We start from the raw sequence: 27,271 nt of genomic DNA on the forward strand, positions 1-27,271 counted from the left end.
ATTCTGAGCAGCAATGAATCCGGTTGTGTCTGGTGAACCATTCCTAACACAGGCTCTTTGGGATCAGGGAAGGGGTTGACTTCTTTGGCCATAGCAGACTTAAACCGATTCACTATGTGTCAGTGACGTGAAACAGAGTTTCCAGTTAGATCTCGTTCTGTTCATTCAGGTCATTGGTTAAGCTATCGTACTCGCTGGAGCGCGGTGACATGCCCAGGTACTGCTTCAAGAACTCGCTAAATCTCTTCTGGTTGTTCCACTTCCGGGCTGACTTCCTGACCCCGATGAAGCCCCCGTACCGCTTCTGCACCCCCTGCCCGGTGGGCTCCAGCACCTGCCTGTAACTGTACTTTCCTTTGAGGAAGCCACCAAGCCGCTTGGAAATATCCTTGGGCTGCTCTTGGAAGTCACCCAGCGGGGTCTCACTCCCATTGCTGACACCCTTGTCCACCTCCCGCTGGTGGATCAGGCTGCTCACCTTGGAAACTCTCTTCTCACCTTCCACTTTGCTAAGATCCACCACTTTGGTGAGGTCATTGAAGTGCTTCCGGCTGCCTCTGAACAGGCCACTGTCTTCCATCTCTAATGGCTGGTAGGAATCTTCTTCCAGGCTGTCAGTGCTCACCTGTATGGATGACTTCCCAGCCACTTTGGTGCAAAGCTCCCAGGTAGTACTCGAAAAGGCCTTCCCTTCGCACTCCATGATGCAGACCTGCAGAGAGGAACAAAACAAGGAGGCTTTCAATCGGCCATGCAACCTTTTCTCCAGCAAGTGGAAGTAACCTCCTGCAGGACACTAGCACAAGGTCTGTGCTCTGCTTCAAGCCCAACTTAAGCCCTCAGTGACAATTGCTCACCAACGTGAGCTTCTGTAACCTCCTGGGTGTGGTGTTCTGTTCCATCTAGTGGTACTGAGACCACTTAGAAAAAGAGAGAGAGATTAATGAGTCTGCTCTACAGCCTTAGCTAACAGCCATATGGCTTTTAGCTCATGCAGTAGAGGCTCATGCATTTAGCAGAGGTCCCAGGTTCGATCCCGCCCACCGGGACTGGGGTTTGTTAGTGTTACAAGTTAGGGCTCATCTAGGATTTCAACTGGGAAGTCTCTGAAGCTTGGGACGCGCTTCCTCAGCTAGGAGAAGTGTAACCCACACACCTGCTGGGTGTGGTGTTCTGTTCCATCTAGTGGTACTGAGACCACTTAGAAAAAGAGAGAGAGATTAATGAGTCTGCTCTACAGCCTTAACTAACAGCCATATGGCTTTTAGCTCATTCAGTAGAAGCTCATGCATTTAGCTTCAGAGGTCCCAGGTGTGATCCCACCCGCAGACAGCCAGGGTCTGTTGGTGTTACACTTGGGTTTCCCAAGCTGGCTGTTTGTTAGCCAACAAGTAATAGCTGTAGACCATTGTACAGATCTGGCAAAGACCTCAGAGTCTTTCCAGGATTCTGCCTAAACTGCTAGGGAACCAGTAATCCCAAGATGTTTGAAAAGGGCTGCACAGAATAAGGATTAATTGAAGCAAGTAATTATGCTAATTCCCAGGCCTGCAGGCAGAGCTAATTTTGGTATGCATGGAGTTCTGCACATCAGAGGAATGGCATGACTTTGCTTTTCTAGCTGGGATGCCAATGACATAGTGTTGCTTTTTTGACCTAGGCAACTAGTTACATTTTGGGATAATAGGGTGACCAGATATCTGAATTTTATAGGGACAGTCCCGATATTTGGGAGTTTGTCTTATGTAGGCACCTATTATCCCCCAGCCCCTGTCTTTCACACTTGCTATCTAGTCACCCTAGGTAATGGGGATGTTCTAGCTGGAAGTAGAAATTGATGGAATCTGGTCTTTAGCTTTGATACAATCTTGTTTATTTACAAGGAGTGAACAAGGACCTGCTTCCCCAAACGCAGTAGGAACCACGAACAAAAGCAGCTGCACACTCTCTAGCCTTTTCCAGGGTCACACTGTGTTCACTGACTACTGCTGGGCTTTCTTGCCTCCCCCGCCGCCTCTCTTTCTTTGTTCTGTCTCTCAATTTCTGTGTGTTCTGCCTACACATGAACACCCCCCCTACAACCAATACTCAGCAAAACCCTTCCACCCACTCAGTCAAAGAGCCCCTGGGTGGGCTCTCTTAGGCCTTAGTTAAGGGGCCACACCCGAAACGCTTCACAGCTATTTTAAGTGAAGGGTCAATTCGCACATCAGTTTCAATGAGGTTTTTATTTCACCCATCACAAGGTTTAATCCAGTTCATAACAGCAGCATTAAAATACAGAGTGTGTGCGTTAAATGCACCCTTCTGCTGGAGGACATTTTGAAACAAATCTTTTGTTTCAGCCTCGTGGCAAAATACATTCCCATCAGCCACAGCTGTAGAAGGTTGTGCAGAGCCCCCCGCTGAGGGGGCTAGATACCATTCATGCTCATCCCAACTGTCCGATTACAGCAGCCTGTAAAATGCCCGCAACTGTGTAATGCTGAGGTTATAATACTGCACAGCAGCCCCTCTGATCTGCAGAATGGTATTTAATTAGCTTTTTGTAAGTGACTAAAAGATCTATGGGGAAAGCAGTTGTGCTCACAATGGGGCTATCTAGCCAGCCCTGTAATCCTGTCACTGAAGCATGTTTGGAAATTGTATAGTTAACACCCTTCCATGTTTTTCCTTCCTTTCTCTGCTTTGGCTGCTTGGCAGCACTGAACTGTCTGTGCAGAGGATTCACAGACAATATTCAAACCTGATGTTGGAATTATCATACTGCATCCATCGTAATAGTACCTGGGTAATAGTATCTGGGCACCTTTTACAGCCCAGCAGGCATCCCTTTAGACACTGTAGACACAAAGCTAGATTTTCTTCTGGGTTATGCTGGTACAAAGCCAGAGTAACTCCACTGACTTGCATCGGGTGAACTAGTCTACCCAAAATCAGAACTAACTAGCCTGAAATGATCCTTTTTTGAGCTTTGGAACTGCTCCCTCTCCCTTAGCTTTCATTTGTTTAAAAACCTTCTGGTCTCTGGTTCTGGCATCCCCACTATGAAATACACATGTGGGATGCTGTTCTCACCATATGTCTGACTTAACATTACTGGTTATCTTTACAATAACAAGTCTGACCCTGAGAGGCTTCCACCCCAAATATAGGAGAGTTGAGAGATTCCAATAGGTCGAGTAAGTATCTGAACTTATGGGTTCTCAGACACTGTCTCACTGTGTGATCTTGAGCAAGTCACTTTGCCATATGTCTGTTTGCTCATCCATCAGCTTGGAATGATAATACTTGCCTATCCGGGGGCAGCTAATGCTTGTAAAGCACTATAGATTCCCTTGGGTTGAAAAGAGCCACAGAAATGCAATGCCTTTTAGAAGTGCACAATGTATTAATTATCCAAACTGATCTTCAAGACCGTTCACTTCACCCCCATTTCGCAAGGCCTTATCTGTACATCCTCAGTCTGACTACTGGGGAAGCAGACAGCAACTGCTTCAAAAAACAATATCCACTCATTGGTGAAAATGATTCACGTTTCCCTTTGAAGTTTGTGCTTCTGTTCCACTCTCCCTCTGCTTATTACCGCTCTGTCCTTAATCCAGGCATCATCTGCATGCTTCCTCCTTTTATCAGACCTAGTTCTCCCCAGGCTAGGATGCGGATCAAACAATGGGCCATGTGGCCACAGCTTTTGCTATTAGTCATGGTTAGTAAGCCTCATGTTGATGACTAAACCAGCCAACGGGGAAAACTGGTTCAGAGAGAAATAGTATTTTTTTGTTATCTTCAGAAAGAAACCAATTTGGTCCTCACCAAAGTTCCTTGTATGACGCAGGCTGGGCCCAAATGACACACTGGTTGCAGCAACAGATCAATCAAACTAAATGATGTGTAAAAAGAAAAGAAGTACTTGTGGCACCTTAGAGACTAGCCAATTTATTTGAGCATAAGCTTTCATGAGCTACAGCTCACTTCAACGGATGCATTCAGTGGAAAATACAGTGGGGAGATTTATATACACAGAGAACATGAAACAATGAGTGTTATCATACACACTGTAAGGAGAGGTTTCAGAGTAACAGCCGTGTTAGTCTGTATTCGCAAAAAGAAAAGGAGGACTTGTGGCACCTTAAGGTATCTAAGGTGCCACAAGTCCTCCTTTTCTTTTTACTGTAAGGAGAGTGATTACTTAAGATGAGCTAATACCAGCAGGAGAGCGGGGGGGAGGGAACGCCACTAGCCGTCACCTTCAGCCCCCAACTAAAACCTCTCCAACGCATCATCAAGGATCTACAACCTATCCTGAAGGACGACCCATCACTCTCACAGATCTTGGGAGACAGGCCAGTCCTTGCCTACAGACAGCCCCCCAACCTGAAGCAAATACTCACCAGCAACCACACACCACACAACAGAACCACTAACCCAGGAACCTATCCTTGTAACAAAGCCCATTGCCAACTGTGTTCACATATCTATTCAGGGGACACCATCATAGGGCCTAATCACATCAGCCACACTATCAGAGGCTCGTTCATCTGCACATCTACCAATGTGCTATATGCCATCATGTGCCAGCAATGCCCCTCTGCCATGTACATTGGTCAAACTGGACAGTCTCTACGTAAAAAAATAAATGGACACAAATCAGATGTCAAGAATTATAACATTCATAAACCAGTCGGAGAACACTTCAATCTCTCTGGTCACTCGATTACAGACCTAAAAGTTGCAATATTACAACAAAAAGACTTCAAAAACAGACTCCAACAAGAGACTGCTGAATTGGAATTTAATTTGCAAACTGGATACAATTAACTCAGGCTTGAATAGAGACTGGGAGTGGATGGGTCATTACACAAAGTAAAACTATTTCCCCATGTTTATTCCACCCCCCCCCCACCCCACTGTTCCTCAGACATTCTTGTCAACTGCTGGAAATGGCCCACCTTGATTATCGCTACAAAAGGTTTTCTTTCCCCCCTGCTCTCCTGCTGGTATTAGCTCATCTTAAGTGATCACTCTCCTTACAGTGTGTATGATAACACCCATTGTTTCATGTTCTCTATGTATATAAATCTCCCCACTGTATTTTCCACTGAATGCATCCGATGAAGTGAGCTGTAGCTCACGAAAGCTTATGCTCAAATAAATTGGCTAGTCTCTAAGGTGCCACAAGTACTCCTTTTCTTTTTGCGAATACAGACTAACATGGCTGCTACTCTGAAACCTAAACAATGTGTGTAGACCCTGCTAGTTTGGGGGCTCCAGAGATGTAGCTCGCACAGGGAACAGGGCCGCACAGAGACTATCTACCTGGGCTGGGGAGTGGACACACCAGAAGTGTGATTGACAACCTGGGTTTCCCCTGGGAGGTACTGTCAGAGGGACTGCATGACCAGAGCAAGAGAGACCCAGAAGAGAAGGGGGGGGGTGATTGTTAACCTCCACCACCACATGGAGAGGGAGCCGTTTTCTGACTGTCCCAGTCAGAGGGCCTGAGTCTACCTCAGATCCCCAGAGAGCCCATGGGCTACTCCCCACACTGGAAGCCAGGAGTCAGCCGGGCCTTGATTCGACTGGGACATCAACCAGCTGCATGCAGAAGCTGCCTGCAGCTCAGACAGTGATACCTATCTGCCCCTCAGACAGCTCTCTTGATCAGGCTGCGGATGGCCTTTGGGGAGAGGTGAGGTTCTCTCCTAATACTGCTGGGAATAATTAAGAAAGGGATAGATAATAGGATAGAAAATATCATGTTGCCTCTATATAAATCCATGGTATGCCCACATCTTGAATACTATGCGCAGATGTGGTCGCCCCATCTCAAAAAAGAAATATTGAAATTGGAAAAGGTTCAGAAAAGGGCAGCAAAAACTGATTAGGGGTGTGGAACGGCTTCTGTATGAGGACAGATAAATAAATCTGGGACTTTTCAGCTTGGAAAAGAGACTGCTAAGGGGAGATATGATTGAGGTCTATAAAATCATGACTGGTGTAGAAAAAGTAGATAAGGAAGTGTTGTTTACTACTTCTCATAACATAAGAACTAGGGGTCACCAAATGAAATTAATAGGCAGCAGGTTTAAAACAAATAAAAGGAAGTATTTCTTCACAGAATGCACAGTCAACCTGTGGAACTCCTTGCCAGAGGATGATGTGAAGGCCAAGACCATAACAGCATTCACAAAAATTCATGGAAGATAGGTCCATCAATGGCTATTAGCCAGGATGGACAGGCATGATGTCCCTAGCCTCTGTTTGCCAAAAGCTGGAAATGAGCAACAGGGGATGGATCACTTGATGATTTACCTGTTCTGTTCATTCTCTCTGGGGCACCTGGCACTGGCCACTATCAGAAGACAGGGTACTGGGCTAGATGGACCTTTGGTCTGACTCAGTATGGCCGTTCTTATGTTCTTATGTACTGGTATCGTGGTGGGTTTTTACTTGGTGTTGTAAAATTGCTTGCAGCTTTTAGTCACCATCCCTAGCTCCGTCTCCTGTCCCTTTCTCCTCCCTTAATGATCCCCTTTCCTGTTCCAGGGCGTAAACTGTTGTTATTTTTGATGTGGTTTAGATTTGCTATGTTAGTTTTTATCTAAGAGGTCATGGGGTATTAGCCCTGTGTATGCCTGCCTTTAGGTGGGGGCACCTGTCACCTGGACCCAGAGCCCATGGGTCCTAAGGGGAAGGGAGAGGGTCTGAGAGTAACCAAGGCGGGTGGAATCAGGGACTACACCACCTTTACAGATTGGGGCCCTCTAGGAGGGAACTACCCTTAGAAACCATAGGTGTAGTGTGACTTCTATATTTGTGGGGGGGAGGGGGGAGCAGCTGCAGTCAGGCCAGTGGGGCTGCGTTTGCGGATCAGGGGGGTGGAATTCTGTGCCTGCCAGTGCCCTGCCAAACCACACCCATGTTAGAAACCAGTAGGTATATTAATTATGTAGCTCATGGGCCTGTCTTACCAAAGTCCAGGGGTGTCTGGACCTGGAGTCTTGGTTGTGACCATCTTTTTTGTATATCTAATAATGGGGAGAACACCTTACATTAAAACAGAGGGCTCTGGGAGTATGGAATGCTATTCTCAGCACTCCTGGTAAGATCTATCCTGAGTTGTGAATGCTCTCTTCAGAGGTAAGTATAGACCTGTTGGTGAACTGTATGCCACTTTCATTGTAACTCCTATGTGGTGGTATGCTTTTACTCTGGTCCATGTGGCATTTCTATAGCATCTTGCTTCTGGGGAACCCAAAGTGCTTTACAAACACAGTAAAGGCTCACCCTTGTTATATTGGCATTATGAAAAGGGGGCAGCCTGTCCATACAGTAGTTAGTTGCAGCCAGCTTCTGTTATAAAATCCTATTTTTAACACCCTACAGCTTTGGTTTGGAAAATTCCTTTAAACTAAAAAGTGCCACATTTAGTCTGAAACAACGGAGGACTGTTTCTGCAAAGTTTGAAGAAAATCAGTCTAAGTGACTGACTGGTCAATAAATACCTAGATTTGAAAAAAAATGGTCTAACATTCCTTTGTCTCCTTCTAGTGCAGACTGATTACTACACTATCCCTTCAAACTTTTTATAGTCACCTCTCCTTGCAAGCCCAGGCACTAGCTGTGTTTGAAGAAATTAGATCATTAATAAGTTTGCTTGCTTACAGTGTTTTTGTGAGGGATAGTTTGGGGCTCAGTCCTCTGGCAAAAAATGCCCTTGACATGAATGTCAACAGACTTCATTGGTAGTAGGATTTGGAACCAATAGAACCAAATATTTGGAACCAAATAGAATACCATTTATTTAAATATTTGATGTTTTCTACACTTTCAAATATATTGATTTCAATTACAACACAGAATACAAAGTATACAGTATTCACTTTATGTTTATTTTTATCACAAATTTTTGTTCTGTAAAAACAAAAGAAATAGTATTTTTCAATTCACCTCATATAAGTACTGTAATGCAATTTTTTTATCATGAAAGTTGAACTTACAAATGTAGAATTATGTACAAAAAATAACTGCATTCAAAAATAAAACAATGTAAAACTTTAGCGCCTACAAGTCCACTCAGTCCTACTTCTTATTCAGCCAGTCACTCAGACAAACAAGTGCAGGAGATAATGCTGCCCGCTTCTTGCTTACAGTGTCACCTGGAAGTGAGAACAGATATTTGCATGGCACTGTTGTAGCCGGCATTGCAAGATATTTATGTGCCAGATGCACTAAAGATTCATATGTTAGGTTGGATATTAGGAAAAACTTTTTCACTAGGAGGGTGGTGAAACACTGGAATGCGTTACCTAGGGAGGTGGTGGAATCTCCTTCCATAGAAGTTTTTAAGGTCAGGCTTGACAAAGCCCTGGCTGGGATGATTTAGTTGGGGATTGGTCCTGCTTTGAGCAGGGGCTTGGACTAGATGACCTCCTGAGGTCTCTTCCAACCCTGATATTCTAAGGTTCTATAAAAAGAAAAGGAGTACTTGTGGCACCTTAGAGAGGTACTCCTTTTCTTTTTGCGAATACAGACTAACACGGCTGCTACTCTGAAATCTAAGATTCTTCATCTTCAACCACCATTTCAGAGGATATGCGTCATGCTGATGACAGGTTCTGCTCAATAATGATCCAAAGCAGTGCAGACCGATGCATGTTCATTTTCATCATCTGAGTCAGATGCCACCAGTAGAAAGTTGATTTTCTTTTTTGATGGCTCGGGTTCTGTAGTTTCTGCATCGGAGTGTTGCTCTTTTAACACTTCTGAAAGCATGCTCCACACCTCGTTCCTCTCAGATTTTGGAAGGTACTTCAGATTCTTAAACCTTAGAGTGCTATAGCTATCTTTAGAAATCTCACATTGGTACCTTCTTTGCGTTTTGTCAAATATGCTGTGAAAGTGTTCTTAAAATGAACAACATGTGCTGGGTCATCATCTGAGACTGCTATAACATGAAATATATGGCAGAATGCAGGTAAAACAGCAGGAGACATACTACTCTCACCTAAGGAGTTCAGCAAAATGTAATTAACGCATTATTGTTTTAACGAGTGTCATCAGCATGGAAGCATGTCCTCTGGAACAATGGCTGAAGCATGAAGAGGCATATGAATCTTTAGCACATTTGGCACGTAAATATCTTGCGATGCCAGCTACAACAGTGCTATGTGAACGCCTGTTCTCTCTTTCAGGTGACATTGTAAATAAGAAGCCGGCAGTATTATCTCCCGTAAACGTAAACAAACTTGTTTGTCTTAGCAATTGGCTGAATAAGAAGTAGGACTGAGTGGACTTGTAGGCTCTGAAGTTTTACATTGTTTTGTTTTTGCAGTTATGTAACAAAAAATATTGACATTTGTAAGTTGCACTTTCACAATAAAAAGATTGCATTATGGTACCTATATGAAGTGAATTGAAAAATACTATTTCTTTTGTTTATCATTTTTACAGTGCAAATAATAATATAAAGTGAGCACTGTACACTTTGTATTCTGTGTTGTAATTGAAATCAATATAATTGAAAATGTAGAAAAACATCAAAAAATAGTTAATAAATTTCAATTACTATTCTATTGTTTACTAGCACAATTAAAACTGCGATTAATCACAATTAATTTAAAATAATTTAGAAGAAGAATTAAGTCTTCTTTTCCTTTTTTTTTTTTTTTGAAATGTTTGGGAAGTGTTTAACATTTGTACCTTCTCTCTACTCACTGAAATCACATTGCACCGCACTTTGCACTGTGGTAGATTCAAACACACTGGCTCAAGTTAGAGTACCTTATCCAGTTAGAGCTACAGAGGAATTTTAGGCACAATGGGAAGTTAGTCAAGACGTTAGGGTTGATGCCCCCAGCTTTAGTGGCCTTTGTTCTGTAGCTCATCCATAAGACAGCACTGCTAGTAGTTAGTGCTGCTTGTCCTCACGCATTAACATAGCACTGACTCAAAGGAAAGAGCATCGTCATTTCCACGTCCTACAGCAGCGAGATTTCCTTTGGAGGTCTCCTAGCCAGCCCCTCTTAGTTTATACTGTCTGGCCAGCTCACAGCCCCAAATGTTATGGCCACAGGAAGTTGTCCCACCGTCGCCTAGGACTGCAGCCTTTCCCTGTCTTTTGCTTTAAACCTGACCATGCAGCGCACACACTGCGGACAGCAAGCAGAGCATTACTTCCCCACAAAGATCATGCTAACGGTCCATTTAACAAGTCAGCTGAAAGACACTATCAACTGTGCCTCCCCGTACTGTGCCACCGCTTCACTTCCAAGCCAGTGAGCAGAAATAGAGGTCCTGAATGCTATTGATTGAGCTGATGGGTGCAGGGAGGGGGAATGACATCTGTCTCTCCTTCCCCCACCCTGCTGCCCCCAGACTATTCTCTGTCAGAATGAGAGCAGGTGCAATTTTTAATGCTTCGTTTCCAATAAAAGATAATGAAACTCCTTTGTTGCCACTCAAGCGTACTTGCAAATGGGTTTCCACTTGCCGTTTAGGCACTGATCTGTGTCTACATTAGGAACATTACATGCTAGACATGGCTTCCTCAGGAGGATTCAATGGAGCTCTAATGGAGCGAGAGGCCCTCGTTGTCAGGGTTCTCCTCTCTCTCTTTAACTTGTGCCTTCCAGGGCACACAGGCACCTACTGATTAAGGCTGACACAGTGACACTGCCAGGGGTTGCAATGGGGGTGGGAGATAAGGGTTGGGACTGTCCGAATGAATGTTACATGCCAGATCCACTTCCCTACTCCCAGTTTCTAACACCCCTTTGTTTTTAATTTCCCAGAGCCATAATGGTAGATCCTGAGCTGTGAATAGCGCCCCATTGATTTACACCAGGTGTGGGTCTGGCTCAGAGTGAACTAGACTGAACAGCTCATCTACATTTGCTCCACAGAGTTTCTCCCCCCAGTCCTTTACACCTCACCCCAAATTCCTGCCCCCACTGACAGCAAGTTGATATGATGACAAAGGACTTGAGGTCATGCCCATAACTTTGCAGGATCTGAAGCTGGCTAGGGCATCATTAAGAAGTCTTAACCAGCCAGCCAATTAGGTCACAACACTGAAAAACTACTCCTACATTTTCAAAGTGTCGAGTGGGGCTTCACCTGTCCATGAGACTGAATGAGAATTAGTTGGCTGATGCTTAGAAAATGTAGGCATCCCATATCAGGTTTCAGTATAACGTTCTCACTGTCAAAACCAAATCTTCTTTCTAAGTCTACTGTGCCTATCACTGTGGAATCTGAGCCTCCCTGATTCAAGTCATCCTCTGCTTGTGTCTCAGTGTCACACACTGGCCCACCACCCGCCAGTCATCTCCTCTCATGAAGCAATTATTTCCAATGCCACTAGTCACCTACATTTTACTGGTCATTGTTGCTGGTGGCTGCATGCCAGCTATCATTCATATCCGTCCTGCCACACTCTCAAGTGGAACAAGAAACTTAGCTCCTTGCAGGGCAAATCAAGTCTGTCATAATGTAAAATGCTCTTCTTCGGTGCTCAACTTGCATCTGGCTTGAGACAAAATGTGAGATTGTACTGGACACCACGCAGTGTCCCAGAATCACGAGCTAGCAGGAAATCTGAGCTCTCGCCTACATCTCACTTCCCTTCATCTTGCCTGGAAATATTCCCAACATGGCCAACTCTCAGTACTCAATGGGCATAAGATCTAACTACCTGTCATCCTTGCTATTAAACTCTGTTTCTTTAGGGCAACCACGCACTAACCTTAATGGCCTTTAAGGCTAAGGAGACAGTCCTCACTATTAGTGCACCAGCAAAAAGTGTAGCTGAGAGACTGGACAGAACCAGATCCTCTCGAAAACAGAATATGTCTATATTCCTCAGGGAAAAGCCTAATCTCGCTTACACCAGATGACTCCTTTGACTTCAGTAGTTATGTCCAAGTGTGACTGAGAGCTGAATCTGACCTGTCACTCTACAGAACTGGTAGCCTGGATCAGTTTCCCCAATTCCTATAAAAGGGAGCTTCAACTATGTGCTCGGTGCTGCACGAGCCACAGCAATAAGGAGCGCTGCCTGACGAGCTTATGGATAAGCTGTTTACTGACAGAGAGAAGACCTGATATGCTGGGGAAAGCAGAGATGGGAAGAACTGAGCATGCTTCAAGCTTCAGCCTTTTGAGGTAGTTCTGTGAAAAAATGGTGGAGTGGGGGCTAGAGCCAGTGATGGGAAAATAATTTTTTGCAATAAAAAAAGGAACTGGAGGGACTTTGCTCTAACTTTCAAGAGGAAAAAAATAAATCTTTGAGTCTTGAATCTTAGCCTGAGCTGGGAACGTGTCAGAAATCTGAGCATATGATAATGGGGGTTTATAGTAGCTGATTCGCAAATTATTGCTATTAATACAGAAAGGGAGAGCAACCTCCTGGGCAGACTATGGTCCTGATCCTGTTTCCCTTTAAATCATTGGTCCTATATTAATAACTATGATAAGTGAGCAACAGGATCATAGGAACAGCCTTGCTTTATCACCTTCTAGTTCTTATTTACTTCCCCATGCAATCCATTCTTTTGTACTCATTTGCCACCCTCCCTCCTGCTCCAAATACCCGTTCGCTTAGCTGCCTGCCAGGGGCCACTCATGACGCCAGCTGCTAACGCGGATTCTTCCAGTGCATGCATTCGTTCATCATCCCTAGTGATTGCCTGGGCTACTGAGCCAGAAAGTGACCATCTGCACAATCCCTCGCTGCGAGGCCATCACATCGCTGCTCCCAAGCACAGCAGCAGCAAGAGCTCACAGAAGCCTTCTCCCTTCTGCTGTGCCCTTGAAGGGCTGTTGAAGGTGCAGCATGTTATGGCAGGGATTAGTCATAGTGCTGAAGCACAGAGACCACGGGAGAGCGCAGCATGGAATGGTGATGGGTGTTCAAAACTAACCGTAATGATGCATCAGCTGTGTTAACTGTCTGTTGTCCTTTACAGGGAAATTGGGGGTGGGGAGTCAAGAGCTGTAGAGGTTCCAAAAAGCTCCTCTCACAGACCAAGTCAGCCAGCAGGAGTGACTTCATTAAAGTGCTACAGTGGTGCAACTGTGCAAATGTAGCATTTTAAATGTAGACTTGCCCTCAGAATGAATCCAGGGCTTGGTGTAGAATATAAACCAGTACCTTCCTAGGACCAAGTCATTTGCACTGCATGTCCTGTGCATGGTTACAAGGTAGAGCGTACAGGAGGAGGTAACTCTAACTGGGGGACTGTTGTGCTCAAGGTTCTCAACTGGGGGGCATCAAACTTTAGGGGAGTGCAGTGAACCAGGTCAATTTTGAGTTAGTGGTGTTGAGACCTGGCACAGAATTCAGGTTGCACTTCTCAAACTAGGCACTCTAATGACTTCAGCTCTGCTCCTGCAGCTATGCCCTGAGTGTAGGGAACTCAGCCCACCTTATCCATCCACAACAAAGAGTTCCATTTGTCAGTGAAAAAAACAATCCTAATCATACAGTGGCTGAGCTACTTCACAACCGTCTTTAAAGCCATACATAGCACACACCAAAACATTTTACAAATTGTTAATTAGACACAGAAGGCAGTAATTCCCCACACCTTATTAAGAGCCTGATCTTTCAAGGTGCTGAGGATACTCAATACAAATACATTAGAAGCAAGAGAAAGACCAAGGACAGAGTAGGCCTGTTACTCAGTGAGGGGGGAAAAACAATAACAGAAAATATGGAAATGGTAGAGGTGCTAAATGACTTTTTTGTTTGTTTTCACCAAAAAGGTTCATAACGATTGGATGTCTAACATAGTGAATGCCGGTGAAAATGAGGTAGGATCCGAGACTAAAATAGGGAAAGAATAAGTTAAAAATTACTTAGATAAGTTAGATGTCTTCAAGTCACCAGGGCCTCATGAAATACACCCTAGAATACTCAAGGAGCTGCTGACTGAGGAGATATGTGAGCCATCTTCAAAAAGTCATGGAAGATGAGTGAGATTCCAGAGGACTTGGAAAAGGGCAAATATAGAGCTAATCTATAAAAAGGGGAATAAGAACAACCCTGGGGAATTACAGACCAGTCATCTTAACTTCAGTATCTGGATAGATAATGGAGCAAATAATTAAGTAATCAATTTGCAAACATAAGAACAGCATACTAGGTCTGACCAAAGGTCCAGCTAGCCCAGTATCCTGTCTTCTGACAGTGGCCAATGCGAGGTGCTTCAGAGGAAATGAACAGAACAGGTAATCATCAAGTGATCCATCCCCTGTTGCCCATTCCCAGCTTCTGGCAAACAGAAGCTAGGGACACCATCCCGGACCATTCTGGCTAATAGCCAATATCCTCCGTGAATTTATCTAGTTCTTTTTTGAACCCTGTTATAGTCTTGGCTTTCACAACATCCTGTGGCAAAGAGTTCCACAGGTTGACTGAGCGTTGTGTGAAGAAATACTTCCTTTTGTTTGTTTTAAACCTGCTGCCTATTAATTTCATTTGGTGACCCCTAGTTCTTGTGTTATGAGAAGGAGTAAATTCCTTATTTACTTTCTCCACATCAGTCCACACCTAGAAGTTTATAAGATGATAGGTAATAGTTGCATGGATTTGTCAAGAACAAATCATGTTAAACCAATCTAATAGCTTTCTTTGTCAGAGTAACAAGTCTCGTGGATGGGGGGAAGCAGCACATGTGTATATCTTGGCTTCAGTAAGGCTTTTTATATTGTCTCGCATGATCGTCTCATAAACAAACTAGGGAAATACAAGCTAGATGGAGCTACTATAAGATGGGTGCATAACTGGTTGGAAAATCGTTCCCTGAGAATAGTTATCAGTGGTTCACAATCAAGCTGGAAGGGCCTATCAAGTGGGGGTCCCACAGGAATCAGTTGTTGGTCCGGTTCTGTTCGATATCTTCATCAATGATTTAGATAATGGCATAGAGCAGGGGTTCCCAAACAGGGGGTCCTGACCCCTCAGGAGGTCACAAGGTGGTTACATGGGGATCGCAAGCTGTCAACTCCTTGGGACTGACAGCTCCCAGCCTCCATTAAATTAAATTACCCCTCCCATTTTTAATGGATCAGCGGGGGTCACACTCAGAGGCTTGCTGTGTGAAAGGGGTCACCAATACAAAAAGTTTGAAAACCACTGGCACAGAGAGTACGCTTATAAAGTTTGTGGACAATACCAAGCTGGGAGGGATTGCAAGTGTTTTGGATAGGATTAAAATTCAAAATGATCTGGACAAACTGGAGAAATGGTCTGAAGTCAGTAAGATGAAATTCAGTAAGGACAAATGCAAAGTACTCAACTTCGGAAGGAACAATAATTTGCACATGTACAAAATGGGAAATGACTGCCTAGGAAGGAGTACTGCAGAAAGGGATCTGGGGGTCATAGTGGATCACTGCTGCAAAAAAAGCGAACATCCTGCTGGGATGTATTAGCAGGTATGTTGTAAGCAAGACATGAGCAGTAATTCTTCTGCTCGCCTTAGCATTGATTAGGCCTCAATGGGAGTATTGTGTTGAGTTCTGGATGCCACATTTCAGGAAAGATGTGGACAAATTGGAGAAAGTCCCGAAAAGAGCAACGAAAATGATTAAAGGTTTAGAAAACATGACCTTTGAGGGAAGTTTGAAAAAAGGTGGGTTTGTTTAGTCTGGAGAAGAGAAGACTGAAAGGGGACATAAAAGTTTTAAACTACATAAAAAGTTGTTACAAGGAGGAGGGAGGAAAGTTCTCATTGACCTCTGAGGATAGGACAAGAAGCAATGGGCTTGAAGTGCAGCCAGGGTGGTTTAGGTTGGACGTTAGGAAAAACTTCCTGTCAGGATAATTAAGCACTGGAATAAATTGCAGAGGGAGGTTGTGGAATCTCTATCATTGGAGATTTTTAAGAGCAGGTTAGACAAACACCTGTCAGGGATGGTCTAGATAATACCTACTCCCACCATGAGCGCAGGGGACTGGACTAGATGATCTCTCAAGGTCCCTTCCAGTCCTATGATTCAGCTGGTGCTCAGCATAACCTGATGAATCAGGTGGCCAGCTCTCCAAGTGTCATTAGACACATGGCTAATATGTCTCTGTATGCAAACTTTATTTGGTTAGATCATGAAGGTAGAGCACTTGTATGAAAAAGGAAAAGGTTGCCGTGGTGTCAAAGCAGCACATTTACTACCAGAGCCATGTATGAGACGTTAGAAAGCTAATATCCTGAAACACACAATTTCAAGACTGGACGTGTGAATAAGATAAGCTGGCATCTCTCTGGGGGCAGAGTTAGGGTAGTTTGGGTGCCTTGTCTGAGGAGTACATGGTTATGTAGCGGTATCATTTTTGCTATTGGAAAAAGGGACGGGGCTCTAAGTTTAAAAAAAAATTTCTATGGTGGAGTGTGATTCAGACAAGATTAAGGACCCCTGCTTTAGTACAGCGGTTCTCAAACTATGGGGCGGGCCTCCCAAGAGAGGCACAGGAATGTGTTACGGGAACCACGAGCTGTGTGCCTTTCTTTTTTTTTTTTTTAAAAGAGCTCCAGCTGTCAGCTCCGATGGTGGGGCTTGTGCACACCCGGGTTCTCCTCCTCCCCGCCCTCTGCAGGAATCCCTCACTGGGAGGCAGCCCAGACTCAGGATCTCCTCCCCTGCCAATCCCTCACCTGGTCAGCCCCAGGATGGCAGCAGCAGTGCAGAAGTAAGGGTGGCAATGGGGCGCTAAGTCTGCTGTGAAAAGTGATATTGACAAATATCACTTTTCACATTGCCACCCTTCTGTGCTGCAGCTGGCAGAGCACTGCCTTCAGAGCTGGGCACCCAACCAGCAGCCGCTGCTCTCCGCTCTGCCTTCAGAGCTGGGTGGTGATATATGTTCTTGGGGAGGGGGCATAAATGACTACAGACACAAAGAAGAGGGGCCTGATCAAATAAGTTTGAGAACAACTGCTCTAGTAGATTGAGTGATAGGATGAGTAACAACAAGTGAAGAGCTATAAATGTAATTAAGTCAAATTCTCATTACGCTCCTGACAAACTGGAGTAACTCCATTGACATCAGTGGGTCATTTGGATTTACACTACGTGACTAAGGAGAGGGATCAATTACCAGTACGGGACTGAGTACTTCTGAGCATGTCCTGTGTGAACTTGATGTCTCTAGACGTCTGAGTAGATTCAGACTGAGCTGAATGCTCATGTAGTTGATCCAAGCGCTGTGCCCTGTAGTCTCTGAGCATCTTCCAGGTGGTAGCGCTCTTTCTACAAGATGGTAAATTATTTATATGTGCTGCCCCTCTGAGAGCTGTTAAGCTGTGTGAGGTATTAAATATCCTGTTGCTGCTCTCCAGGTCTAAAAGAGTGCAGACTGAAAAACGCAACTGTTATTCCATGTTTTTTTAAGCAGGAGAATAGAGAGGAAGACTAGTTTTGTGGTGAAGGCCTTGGGGGAGGGATTGGGAGATAAGGGTTGCGTCATTTGCTCTGCCACAGAATCTTTGTGGCTTTGGGCAAGTTACTTAATCTCTGTTCCTTATCTATAGAATGGGGACAAAGACGTTTCCTTTGTCTGTATATATTTAGGCTGCAAACTCTTTGGGATAGTCCCTGCCCTGAAGAACTCACTATCTAAATCGACAGGCACTTGTGCAATAGGCGTTGATCTTCACTGCGGCCTCTTGGTGCTACTGGAATGCACTGCACACAATAATTCTCTCATTTAGAGAACTGTAAAATCCATATATGTTAAAAGACAATCCATGTGCAGTTTATGGTGAGTCTTCTCCTGGCAAACAGAGCCAGCCAGCTCAGAGGGTATGTCTACACTGCAAAGAAAAACCCACAGTACCAAGTCTCAGAGCCCAGGTCAAGTGACTGGGGGTTGTGGGGCTTGTGCTGTGGGGCTAAAAATACTAGTGTAGATGCTCCAATTTGAGCTGGAACCCGGGCTTCAAGTCCCACCCCACTGGGGGGATTTCAGAGCCTAGGCTGCAGCCAAAGTGGGAACTTCTATACTGTTATTTTTAGCCCAGAGCACAAGTCAATTGACTTGGGCTCTGAGACTCAGCGCCGTGGGTTTTAATTTGCAATGTAGGCATACCCAGAGAAGTGCAGTGCATTCCCTACTGTCCCAACCATCTCCTCCCTCTCCCCCTGCATTTCCAGGTTGGCACTGGCCAGAATCACACTTACAAAACATAAGCCTAACACAAAGATTTGGAAGATCCATGTTTGGTTCCAAAATCACTGGGCTGGGTGATGTGGCAGCACCATGATCAGCTGATGTCTTGGTTGGCTGTAGCTAGGCAATTACACTGTGCTCATCACCATAGTATCTGGTAATCATCATCTAAGCATTATTATCCCCATTCTACAATTGGGGAAACATGGGCACAGAGAATAATTTGTCCAAGGTCACTTGGCAAGTTAATGGCAGAGCTAGGATGGGAGTGCAAGACTTTTGAGTCCTAGGGTAGTGCCCTAACCATTGGGCCATATTGCTTCCCACTCCTGCAGATAACGGGTGCACTGAGGGTCCCTAGAAGAACCCCCCACAATAGGAATTAACTTCTTCAGCACATTTATAGGAGGTTTGCTGATGCAGAAGGTGCCTCCTGCAGGCCAAGTCTGGCCCATCTGCTGCAGGGTGATGGATCCTGCAGGGCATTCAGTGCAGAAGATGCATCCTGTGAAATGTACCCAAGTGACTCAGGACTTGTCACCATGACAAACTCAAGTAAAACACCGTGATGTACTGTCTTGGGCTTGTTAAGAAATAGAAAGGGGGAGGGGAAATCAATACATACCAAGGAGAAAAGAACAATAGGGAAAGAGAGGCGCCTACCAACGCTGTCACAGAGGATCAATAGAGAGGAAAAGAAAGCATTATGAACTGTGAAAAAGTACTGGCCAGAGTCTTTAATGGCTCTCATCCCTGTGTGCTCTTTAATCAAGTGCTGAAGGCAAGTCTCATTTTCCTGCACAACAGGCTAGAAAGATCGGAGCAGTGATAACCAAGGAATGAGAAGATACTGATCTAGACACCCAAACTTCCCTAGGGAAGCTAGGGCCTGATCCGGAGAGTGGTCAGCAAGTGCACCTCCTACTGACTTCCATGGGAGATGCAGCTACTCATCACCTCTCGGGATCAGGCCCTTCATTTCCATCATAGCTTAGGGAGGATAGAAATGTCCTCTTTCCTATCCTTCCAGTCCTGCTCTGCCCCTCTCCACATGTGTGATCTGCATCAGGAGATGCTCTGAACTAAGTAATGCTCATTAATCAGTTTACATGTTGAATCAGATCAGAACGTCGCCTTGTATCGGCACAGTGAGCCTCGCTGGTCTTAACAAAGACAGTTTTCATTTGTACGTGTAAGGCTGAGTCCTGAGGGACAAACAGCTGGCAACAGGGATGAGTTGTTGCGACAAGTTAGAGTGGGAGTGACTCAGGAGACTAGCAAAGCTTAGCATGGTTTCTGAAAATGTGTCTAAAGACTAGATTATAAAGTTACGCGCCAGCTCCCAAAGCTCATGTCTGTTGGGGTCGGGGAGTCAGGTCTGACATGCTGATTCATTCCTTTCCAATTAAAAGTTTCCATTCTGAATGCACTTACTGCTAGCTTGACAGCCCTGGAGTTTGAAGTCCTCTTGTTATCCCCAGAACATTTAAAACAGGAGGAGTGATCATGTCAGCTTCCTCCTTCTCCATGCCTCAACCTTGCCCAGGAGGAGAGACCACTTCTGGGAGTCAGATGGCCACACACCCTCCATGGACCATGCAGTTGTTGGTGTCTGTGTTGAGAATGCTGAGAAAGGGGACTAGCTATTGTCCATTATGTTAGGGGTACCTGGGTGCTGGAAAGGGGGTGTAAAGACACCAAGAGTGTTTCACAGAGGCCACCAAACAGGCAGCAGCTGCTTTTGATTATTACCAACCCAGGCTGGATTCAGCCAGAGGTGTTTGTTTTTGTGTGTGTGTCTTCAACGCACTATTTTACATGTAAAACAGAGGATGAGACTTAAAATCCTTCAGAGTAATATTCATGCATGAAACTATAATGTGGCCAACGCCTTTATTCTAAATGGTGGTTTGCATTAGCAGTGGCTGAGCTTCCGAAAGGGTACAGAGGTTCAGATGAACATCCAAAAGTTTGGCTTACATTACTGAGACTGTAAGCTCTTTGGGGCAGGGACTGTCTCTTTATTCTAGGTTTGTACAGCACCTTGCCAAGGGGTGCTGGTTTATGACTGGGGCTTCTAGGCATCCCAGTAATACAAATAATGAAGAATAATCTAGACATTTTGGATTTAAACAGCTGAGGCTGGAAATCACATGAGAACTGCTTTTCTCTGAGTATTTAGCACTTTCCCTTCTAGCTGCAGTGCACAGGGTTGTATGAAAGAAACAGAATAGGGATGGCAAAGTTCGCCCAAACCCAACTGGAACTGAGGAGGACGTGTGGGGAGTTCTGCTCCCTTGAGCCTGGTAGAAGAGGGATATTTCTCCCTTGGCTTTTAGCTGTGTATCCCCACACCGCCCTTATTGTAACCCTTGTCCAGCCCTAGCTTGGAGTGGGAAGGCAGATTGCACTCTAAAATTGATATGAATAATTGCTCTTCAGAGCCCAACCGGCCAGAGTGGTCCCTGTTAAGCAATGGGAGTGGCTGAGCAGCCTTCCTGCACAACCCCTTACTGCCACTGATGCAGGAAGCAGGAGACTGGATGGAATCTAAACAGTTGTATGGATAAGAGCACTAACCACAGCCAATCTGCATTCAGCAGTATGATTCATTTGGCCTAATCTGTCATCATCATGTGCCCAGATTAGTGTGACCAACTTTGTAAATCCTTTTCCTGACACTTCAATCAGTACCAGGAGGCATCTAAAGCCAGCCCTGAACATGAGTATGTAAGCAGAGTCAGGATGAGCTCCACCCTGACATCTGGTGGTGAGGTGTGGCAAGTTGTGGAAAAGAACTTCAGGGGCCAATCTCATTTGCATAGGCATACCCACCCCACCTAGAATGAGGCCATAGCTGCCCAAATGGTCACTTTGGCTGCTGTGGGATCCTCAGTGTCTTTGTTATTGGGGCAGGAAGAATAAATTGTTATGACCCTGATTATGGGAATCAAGGACAGTGGAACTGCACTTGGCCTTTTGTTATGATGGAGGGACTCGCCATCAACTAAGTAGCACTCGCTAGGCAAGGGACATGGGTTCCAATTCTCTGTGAATTGGGAGAGGTTGGGGACAGGTATTAATATTTGGTGGTATGGGCCCTCTGGTGGGGGGCCTTACATGTTAATTTCACTTTCTTCTCTTTCCGCTGTGGAATATCAGAGCTAATTTTGATTCTATTAGGAGTCTAGTTACAGGCTGCTGAGCTGAGCTCACTTTGGGCTAATGGTGCACCAGCACTGAGGCTCCCCTACGACAAGCTGCAATCACAAAAGAGCTAAACTGACTAAGAGCTGAAATCACTGAGTGTTGTGTTAAGTAGTGGGGGAGCCTGAAGATATATGGGGGAGCAGTTTGTGGGATGGCGAGCAGAGCAGTTTGTCAGATGCCTAGAGCAGCTCATGGGGCGGCTGGCAGAGCGGAGCCCCATGGAGAGTTGGGGCCATCCGCTTTGGACCGCATAAAGTGCCCCTTAATTCCCCCCCACCCCTGCAATCTCCACCCAGGTTGGGAGGTAAAACTCTGCAGATAAACTTTTGAACTCTGGGGCTGCCCTGACCAGGGACAGACTTTTGGGTCGTTGGACTTTTGGGACTTTGGGTGATTTTGGGTTGGTGGACTCAAGAACCAAAGGGAAAAGACACCTGCCAATTTGCTTGGGGTGGGTTTTTTTTGCTCATGGGTTGTGTTATGAATCCTGTTGGTGGTGTTTCTCCGACATAATGCCACATTGTTTCTCTCTGTTATTAAAAGGCTTTTTGCTACACTCAGACTATGTGCTTGCGAGAGGGGAAGTATGGCCTCTTGGAGGCGCCCAGTGGGGGTGGTATATATTTGTCACTGGGTAGGGGCTCGAGCCGGTTTTGTATTGTGTTATTGGAATGGATCCCCCAGATACTGAACCCGGCCCTTGTTGCTGCCAGCTCTGACAGGCAGAAGGGTTACATGAGTGTTTGTGGATCAGGACTCGCAGTGCAGCAGGTATCCTAGCAGACTGTGTCAGTGTGAAGTCAGAGACACAGTAAAGCTGGTGCATTAGATCCCCCAGCTCTGCCACCCCAACCTTGTGATGAGGGGGTGGGGGTTACTTCAGGCCCTTTATCCACCTCTTCCAGTGTAAATACAAATCCTTGGAAATTCTTCCTCTGCACAGGACACCAAGTAATAGAAGCTACCGTTACCCATACAGATGGGCATTCTATCAGCCACTTCCCACTGATTATTAATATGCACCAGACGGGAATCAAATCCTGACTCTCCTTGAGCCCAGCTGTAACTCCCTAGGCAAACTGCAAACCCTTCTCCTGGGTGCAGTTACTGAGACCTGTTTTTTATGAGCTGGGCTTTTCCGCTCCTTTGCCTGGTGCATTCTGTGGTACCTCTTGTGAGCCATAAACTTCAACAGAAATTTATAGAGCCAGACAAGGCCTTTCAAACACATTGTTGCCAATAAAACTGGTCAGGATTCACTGCCTAACAAACACTGTGCTAGAGAGAGAGAAGGAGGTGTGAAGAAGAAGAAAAGCAGGACTATTCTTCTCTATGGGCTTAAAGCTGCAGTAGAATAGTAGGGGGAGCAGTGAAATGGTTCAAGTCAGCTGTGATCTAGGTGCTGTAATTAAGTGTCCCTATCACTCCCAACAGTCTTGTCTCTGTCTGGGCTGACTCGAGGGTTGACACTTCGAAAAACTCTTTTGTCCTCAGAACAAAGTCGCATCAGGAAATGGCTCAGATTCTATCTATGAGCAGTTTGGGCCTAGAGATTGTTTTGGGGTAGGGTGGCCAACTTTCGCATTTGTGAAAACCGGACACTGAGCGCTGGAACCTCTCCCGCCCCCTGCTCTGCCTCTTTCCCTCGAGGCCCCGCCCCATCGCTCGCTGCTATCTCCACCACCCTCCCACTCCCAGCTGAGCAGGGCTCTAGAGGTGACTGGGGCAGGACATTGGAGAGAGAGCCGGGCTCCAGGGGTGAGTAACTGGGACAAGTCACGGGAGGGAGAGCCAGGCTCTGAGGGTGGGAGGGTGACTGGGGTAGGGCAGGGAAGAGAGAGCTGTGCTCTAGGGGTGGGGTGCAGGGGGGCTGAGTGGGGCAGGGAGAGCCACACTCCGGGCGCAGGCGATTGGGGGTGGGTGAGTGGGACAGGCAGAGCCATGCTCGGGGCAGGACAGGGGAGCCGCTGGTGCCTCCTTCCACGCAAGCCCTTCCTGAGCGCTCTTCCAGGCTACAGCAGCCCTGGTGTCAGAGGCTGGTTACTGTAGGCAACCAAACTTTTAGTGTCTGGTCAGCAGCGCTGACCGGACCCGGCCAGGTTCCCTTTTCTACTGGACTTTCTGGTCGAAAACCAGACACCTGGCAACTGTATTTTCGGGGGTGGGAAGCTGACAACACCAAGATCTCAGCTTTCTGATTGGGGGCCCTCAACATATCAGATTGAAACACCCCACTTGTGTGTCCACAGCCCCAGCAAGCCTGTCTTTCTGCGTTATTTTTAATGCACCCCTTGCTATAGTGTCGAAAGTCCAAGAAGCAAGTGTCCTAATGTAATCAATCTCAGAAATTCTACGATTGTGGGTGGAAATAAGACCTCTCAGTGTCTAACTGACCTGCACACAGGTGACATCTGGGTGAGAACTTGTAACCTGCTGCTCTTAAAACACAGGCCTTTACCATTGCTAGCCATGTATATAATGCCATAGCTGTACACGGTGCTATGTTATAGGTCCCTGTGCCAAACATACAGGTCCCACAAAGTATTCCAGCTTTAGGAGGTGCCTTCCAGGGCTCCTAACAAATTCAGAGAAGAGAAGGGTGGACCTGATTCACCACTGTGCTATGCTAGTTTTACACTGGTGTAACTCCATTAACTTCTATAGGATTACTCCTGATTTACACCAGGGCATGCTAGCTCAGAATCAGGCCTTTGTTTCTATGCTTTTTATTTACTTGACTGTCCCTCTAGCCATTGATCTTAATCTGTAGCCATAAAAATATAGCTGGATGTTTCACACATTCATAGATGACATAGCTCTCCTGCAAAGCAACCCCCAGGTCTGTCCCTGAAGCCCTAGGAGATGAACGGATCTGATCTCCCACCTTACTTCCAAACGCTCCTGAGAGTCCTTTGCATGGGGCTGCCCTGGCTGCTAATGCAAGGAATAAAGGATTCTGGAGTGGATGGGTGCAAGTGGGGATCTCACTATGGGGTACAAGATGACCCTGGTATATTTCCAACAAAAAAGAGGGATAGAAGGTGTCATAAATGTAAAGGGAAGGGTAACCACCTTTCTATATACAGTGCTATAAAATCCCTCCTGGCCAGAGGCAACATCCTGTTACCTGTAAAGGGTTAAGAAGCTCAGCAAACCTGGCTGGCACCTGACCCAAAGGACAAATAAGGGGACAAGATACTTTCAAATCTTGGGGCGGGGGAAGGCTTTTGTTTGTGCTCTTTGTTTACATGGTTGTTCTCTCTTGAGACTGAGAGAAGCCAGATGGAAATCCATCTTCTCCAACCCATCCTAAGCCAAGTCTCCAATATTGCAACCAGTATAGGTAAGCCAGGCAAGGCGGATTAGTTTATCTTTTGTTTTATGTGAATTTTCCCTGTGTTAAGAGGGAGGTTTATTCCTGTTTTCTGTAAGTTTAAGGTTTTGCCCAGAGGGTTTTGCCCTCTGTGTTTTGAATCTGAATACCCTGTAAAGTATTTTCCATCCTGATTTTACAGAGATGATTTTTACCTTTCTTTTTTTTTAATAAAATCCTTCTTTTAAGAACCTGACTGATTTTTCCATTGTTCCAAGATCCAGGGGTTTGGGTCTTTGATGATTTTGTAACAATTTGGTTAGGATATTATTCTCAAGCCTCCCCAGGAAAGGGGGTGTGTAGGGCTTGGGGAAAAACGTCTTCAAGTGGTCTCTTTCCCTGTTCTTTGTTTAAAACGCTTGGTGGTGGCAGATTACTGTTCAAGGCCAAGGAAAAGTTTGTACCTTGGGGGAGTTTTTAACCTAAACTGGAAAGAATAAGTTTAGGGGGTCTTTCATGTGGGTCCCCACATCTGTACCCTAGAGTTCAGAGTGGGGAAGGAACCCTGACAGAAGGGCTCATTTATTCCCATGAAGCACTTTACCAATTCTACTGCCCCCCATCTCCTGATGTGGCTCTAGGTGATTGCTTGTGTTATCTGTTCCTAATGCTGGTGACATCGGGACAGGGCAGCGTTACTGGTGCACCTGGGACATCTGCATGTCAGTCGCTGGAGAGTGAGTGAGGCTATGGCCTTGACTGACTTACGAGAACATTGAAGTTGTCCTGTTGGTTGTACAAGTGTCTGTTGCAGCTCAGACAGTCCCTCTGACAGTCGCCGAGCACGTGGGCAAACAAACACAGCAGCAAGAGATCCCACAGCAGAGCCCCCATGGCGGCAGTTGCAAGACCTAGAGAACAGAGAAACAAAGACAAGTAGCGCATTGAAGAGATCACTCCCGGTCTGTTAGAAAGAGAACTTCTCCATTGCTGAGTCACCAGAGCCGCAAAAACTCTTAAGCAACCGGATTATTTTCCCAGTATACTAACAAGGTGCATGTGGTCTGACTGGTCAGTAATTGCCAGGATCATGCTTTCATTTTTGGAAACAGATACTGCATTTGCTTTTGCCCCAGTCAGTTGGTGCTTCCCCAAACCGTCCATGATTTTACAAAACTAATGGTCAGGACTCCACTGTTCTGTTACCAATTCTGCCACTGATTCCCCATGTGACCTTGGATGAATCATTTAATTTCTTCAGATCAGTTTCCCATCATTAAATTGCAGGTTGTGTCTCTCCACAGGAGCAGTGTGAGACTTAATTGTTTGTAAGGCACTTTAAGATCATGGAACAAAAGGTGCAAATAGTCAAAGTAAACTGTTAATGAAGAGCCTCTGGTCTGAAAATGTATCTGTCGAAACTATTCAGCAAACGTGAGTAATGAATACACTCATAGGCGACCAAATTTGGCTTCCAAACAATCTGATAATTTAAAGAGCAGCTAAATCCATAACAAACCGTATTACTCATAATACTCCATCAGCTCTTAGTGACACATGTAAGGGAGATATTGTCAAACATATGGGACCAAATTCTGCTTTCAGACACATTCATACAATTCACATTGTTTTCAGTGATAGATGTACTTGTCTGGTACATTAATTTTATATTTGAGATGGTGCTGGAGGAAAACTGCATATCAGTGAGCTAAAGTGGGCCAAGTTGTACTGTCACTCTTACAGGGGTGTACCACTAAAATCAATGGGTGCAGCTCTGCCCTTCTTTGTGGCACTCTTCAAACCCAAAGCAAGTTCTGTTAAGCTTCAGTGTAACTGAAACAGGTTTTAAAAGTTAATTCTATGTTGATGAAGGATTGGCTGGAGATGGAATTTGTCTAGATGTGAAGTTTACCTTGACCCTGGAGTGATCACATGTTGGCTGTGAGGGGAAGTAAGTTTCTGTGACCCATCATAGTTTCTGAGCTGAGGCTGCCAGCCAAGGCAGCTGATTTAAAGCCAATTAGGGATGTAGTTTGTGGGATGTAGATCCTGTCTGCTAGGAGCTGAGCAGAGACCACCTCCCGTCTGAGCTAGTAATCTAGAAGTGAACGTGTTTGCATCTCATTCCCAGTCCTTGGAGCCATCCTCTTCTCCAGCTTCAGCTTGTTTGTATGCACTTCACTTCTCTCTGCCTCTCTAGTCTCTCTCTATTTCCAACACAACTAGAATACAAGTTTCTCTTCTATCTAAGGTTTCAGAGTAGCAGCCGTGATAGTCTGTATCCGCAAAAAGAAAAGGAGTACTTGTGGCACCTTAGAGACTAACAAATTTATTTGAGCATAAGCTTTCATGAGCTACGGCTCACTTCATCGGATGCATGTTATCTGATGAAGTGAGCTGTAGCTCACAAAAGCTTATGCTCAAATAAATTTGTTAGTCTCTAAGGTGCCACAAGTCCTCCTTTTCTTCTATCTAAGTGCTTCCATAGCCCTTGTCATTGACAATATGACAACCCGAGCCCTCTCCCCGGGTTTGGTTGGCTCTAGGGCTCTACCTGAAGGACCTTTGTACCTCAG

General features: G+C 45.4%; 1 protein-coding gene across 1 annotated transcript; it reads right to left on the bottom strand.

Moving 5' to 3' along the window:
- On the bottom strand, positions 1-25,589 carry PNOC (prepronociceptin). The gene is made up of 2 exons (XM_073335074.2): positions 25,464-25,589; positions 1-712 (listed from the first exon to the last, which is right to left on the bottom strand). Exons 1-2 carry the CDS (start codon positions 25,587-25,589, stop codon positions 146-148), a joined length of 693 nt encoding a protein of 230 aa, XP_073191175.1. The 3' UTR covers positions 1-145.
- Positions 25,590-27,271: the final 1,682 nt, after the last annotated feature.

This window comes from Lepidochelys kempii, chromosome 3, assembly GCF_965140285.1.
Source record: "Lepidochelys kempii isolate rLepKem1 chromosome 3, rLepKem1.hap1, whole genome shotgun sequence".
Taxonomy (NCBI): Eukaryota; Metazoa; Chordata; order Testudines; family Cheloniidae; genus Lepidochelys; species Lepidochelys kempii.

Bases quoted from the DNA above. Each gene is read 5' to 3' on its own strand.
- PNOC (XM_073335074.2), bottom strand. From the start codon at position 25,589: ATGGGGGCTCTGCTGTGGGATCTCTTGCTGCTGTGTTTGTTTGCCCAC. The intron at 713-25,463 runs GTAAGTCAGTCA...TCCTCTCTGCAG, and splicing joins AGGACAACTTCAATGTTCTC to GTCTGCATCATGGAGTGCGA.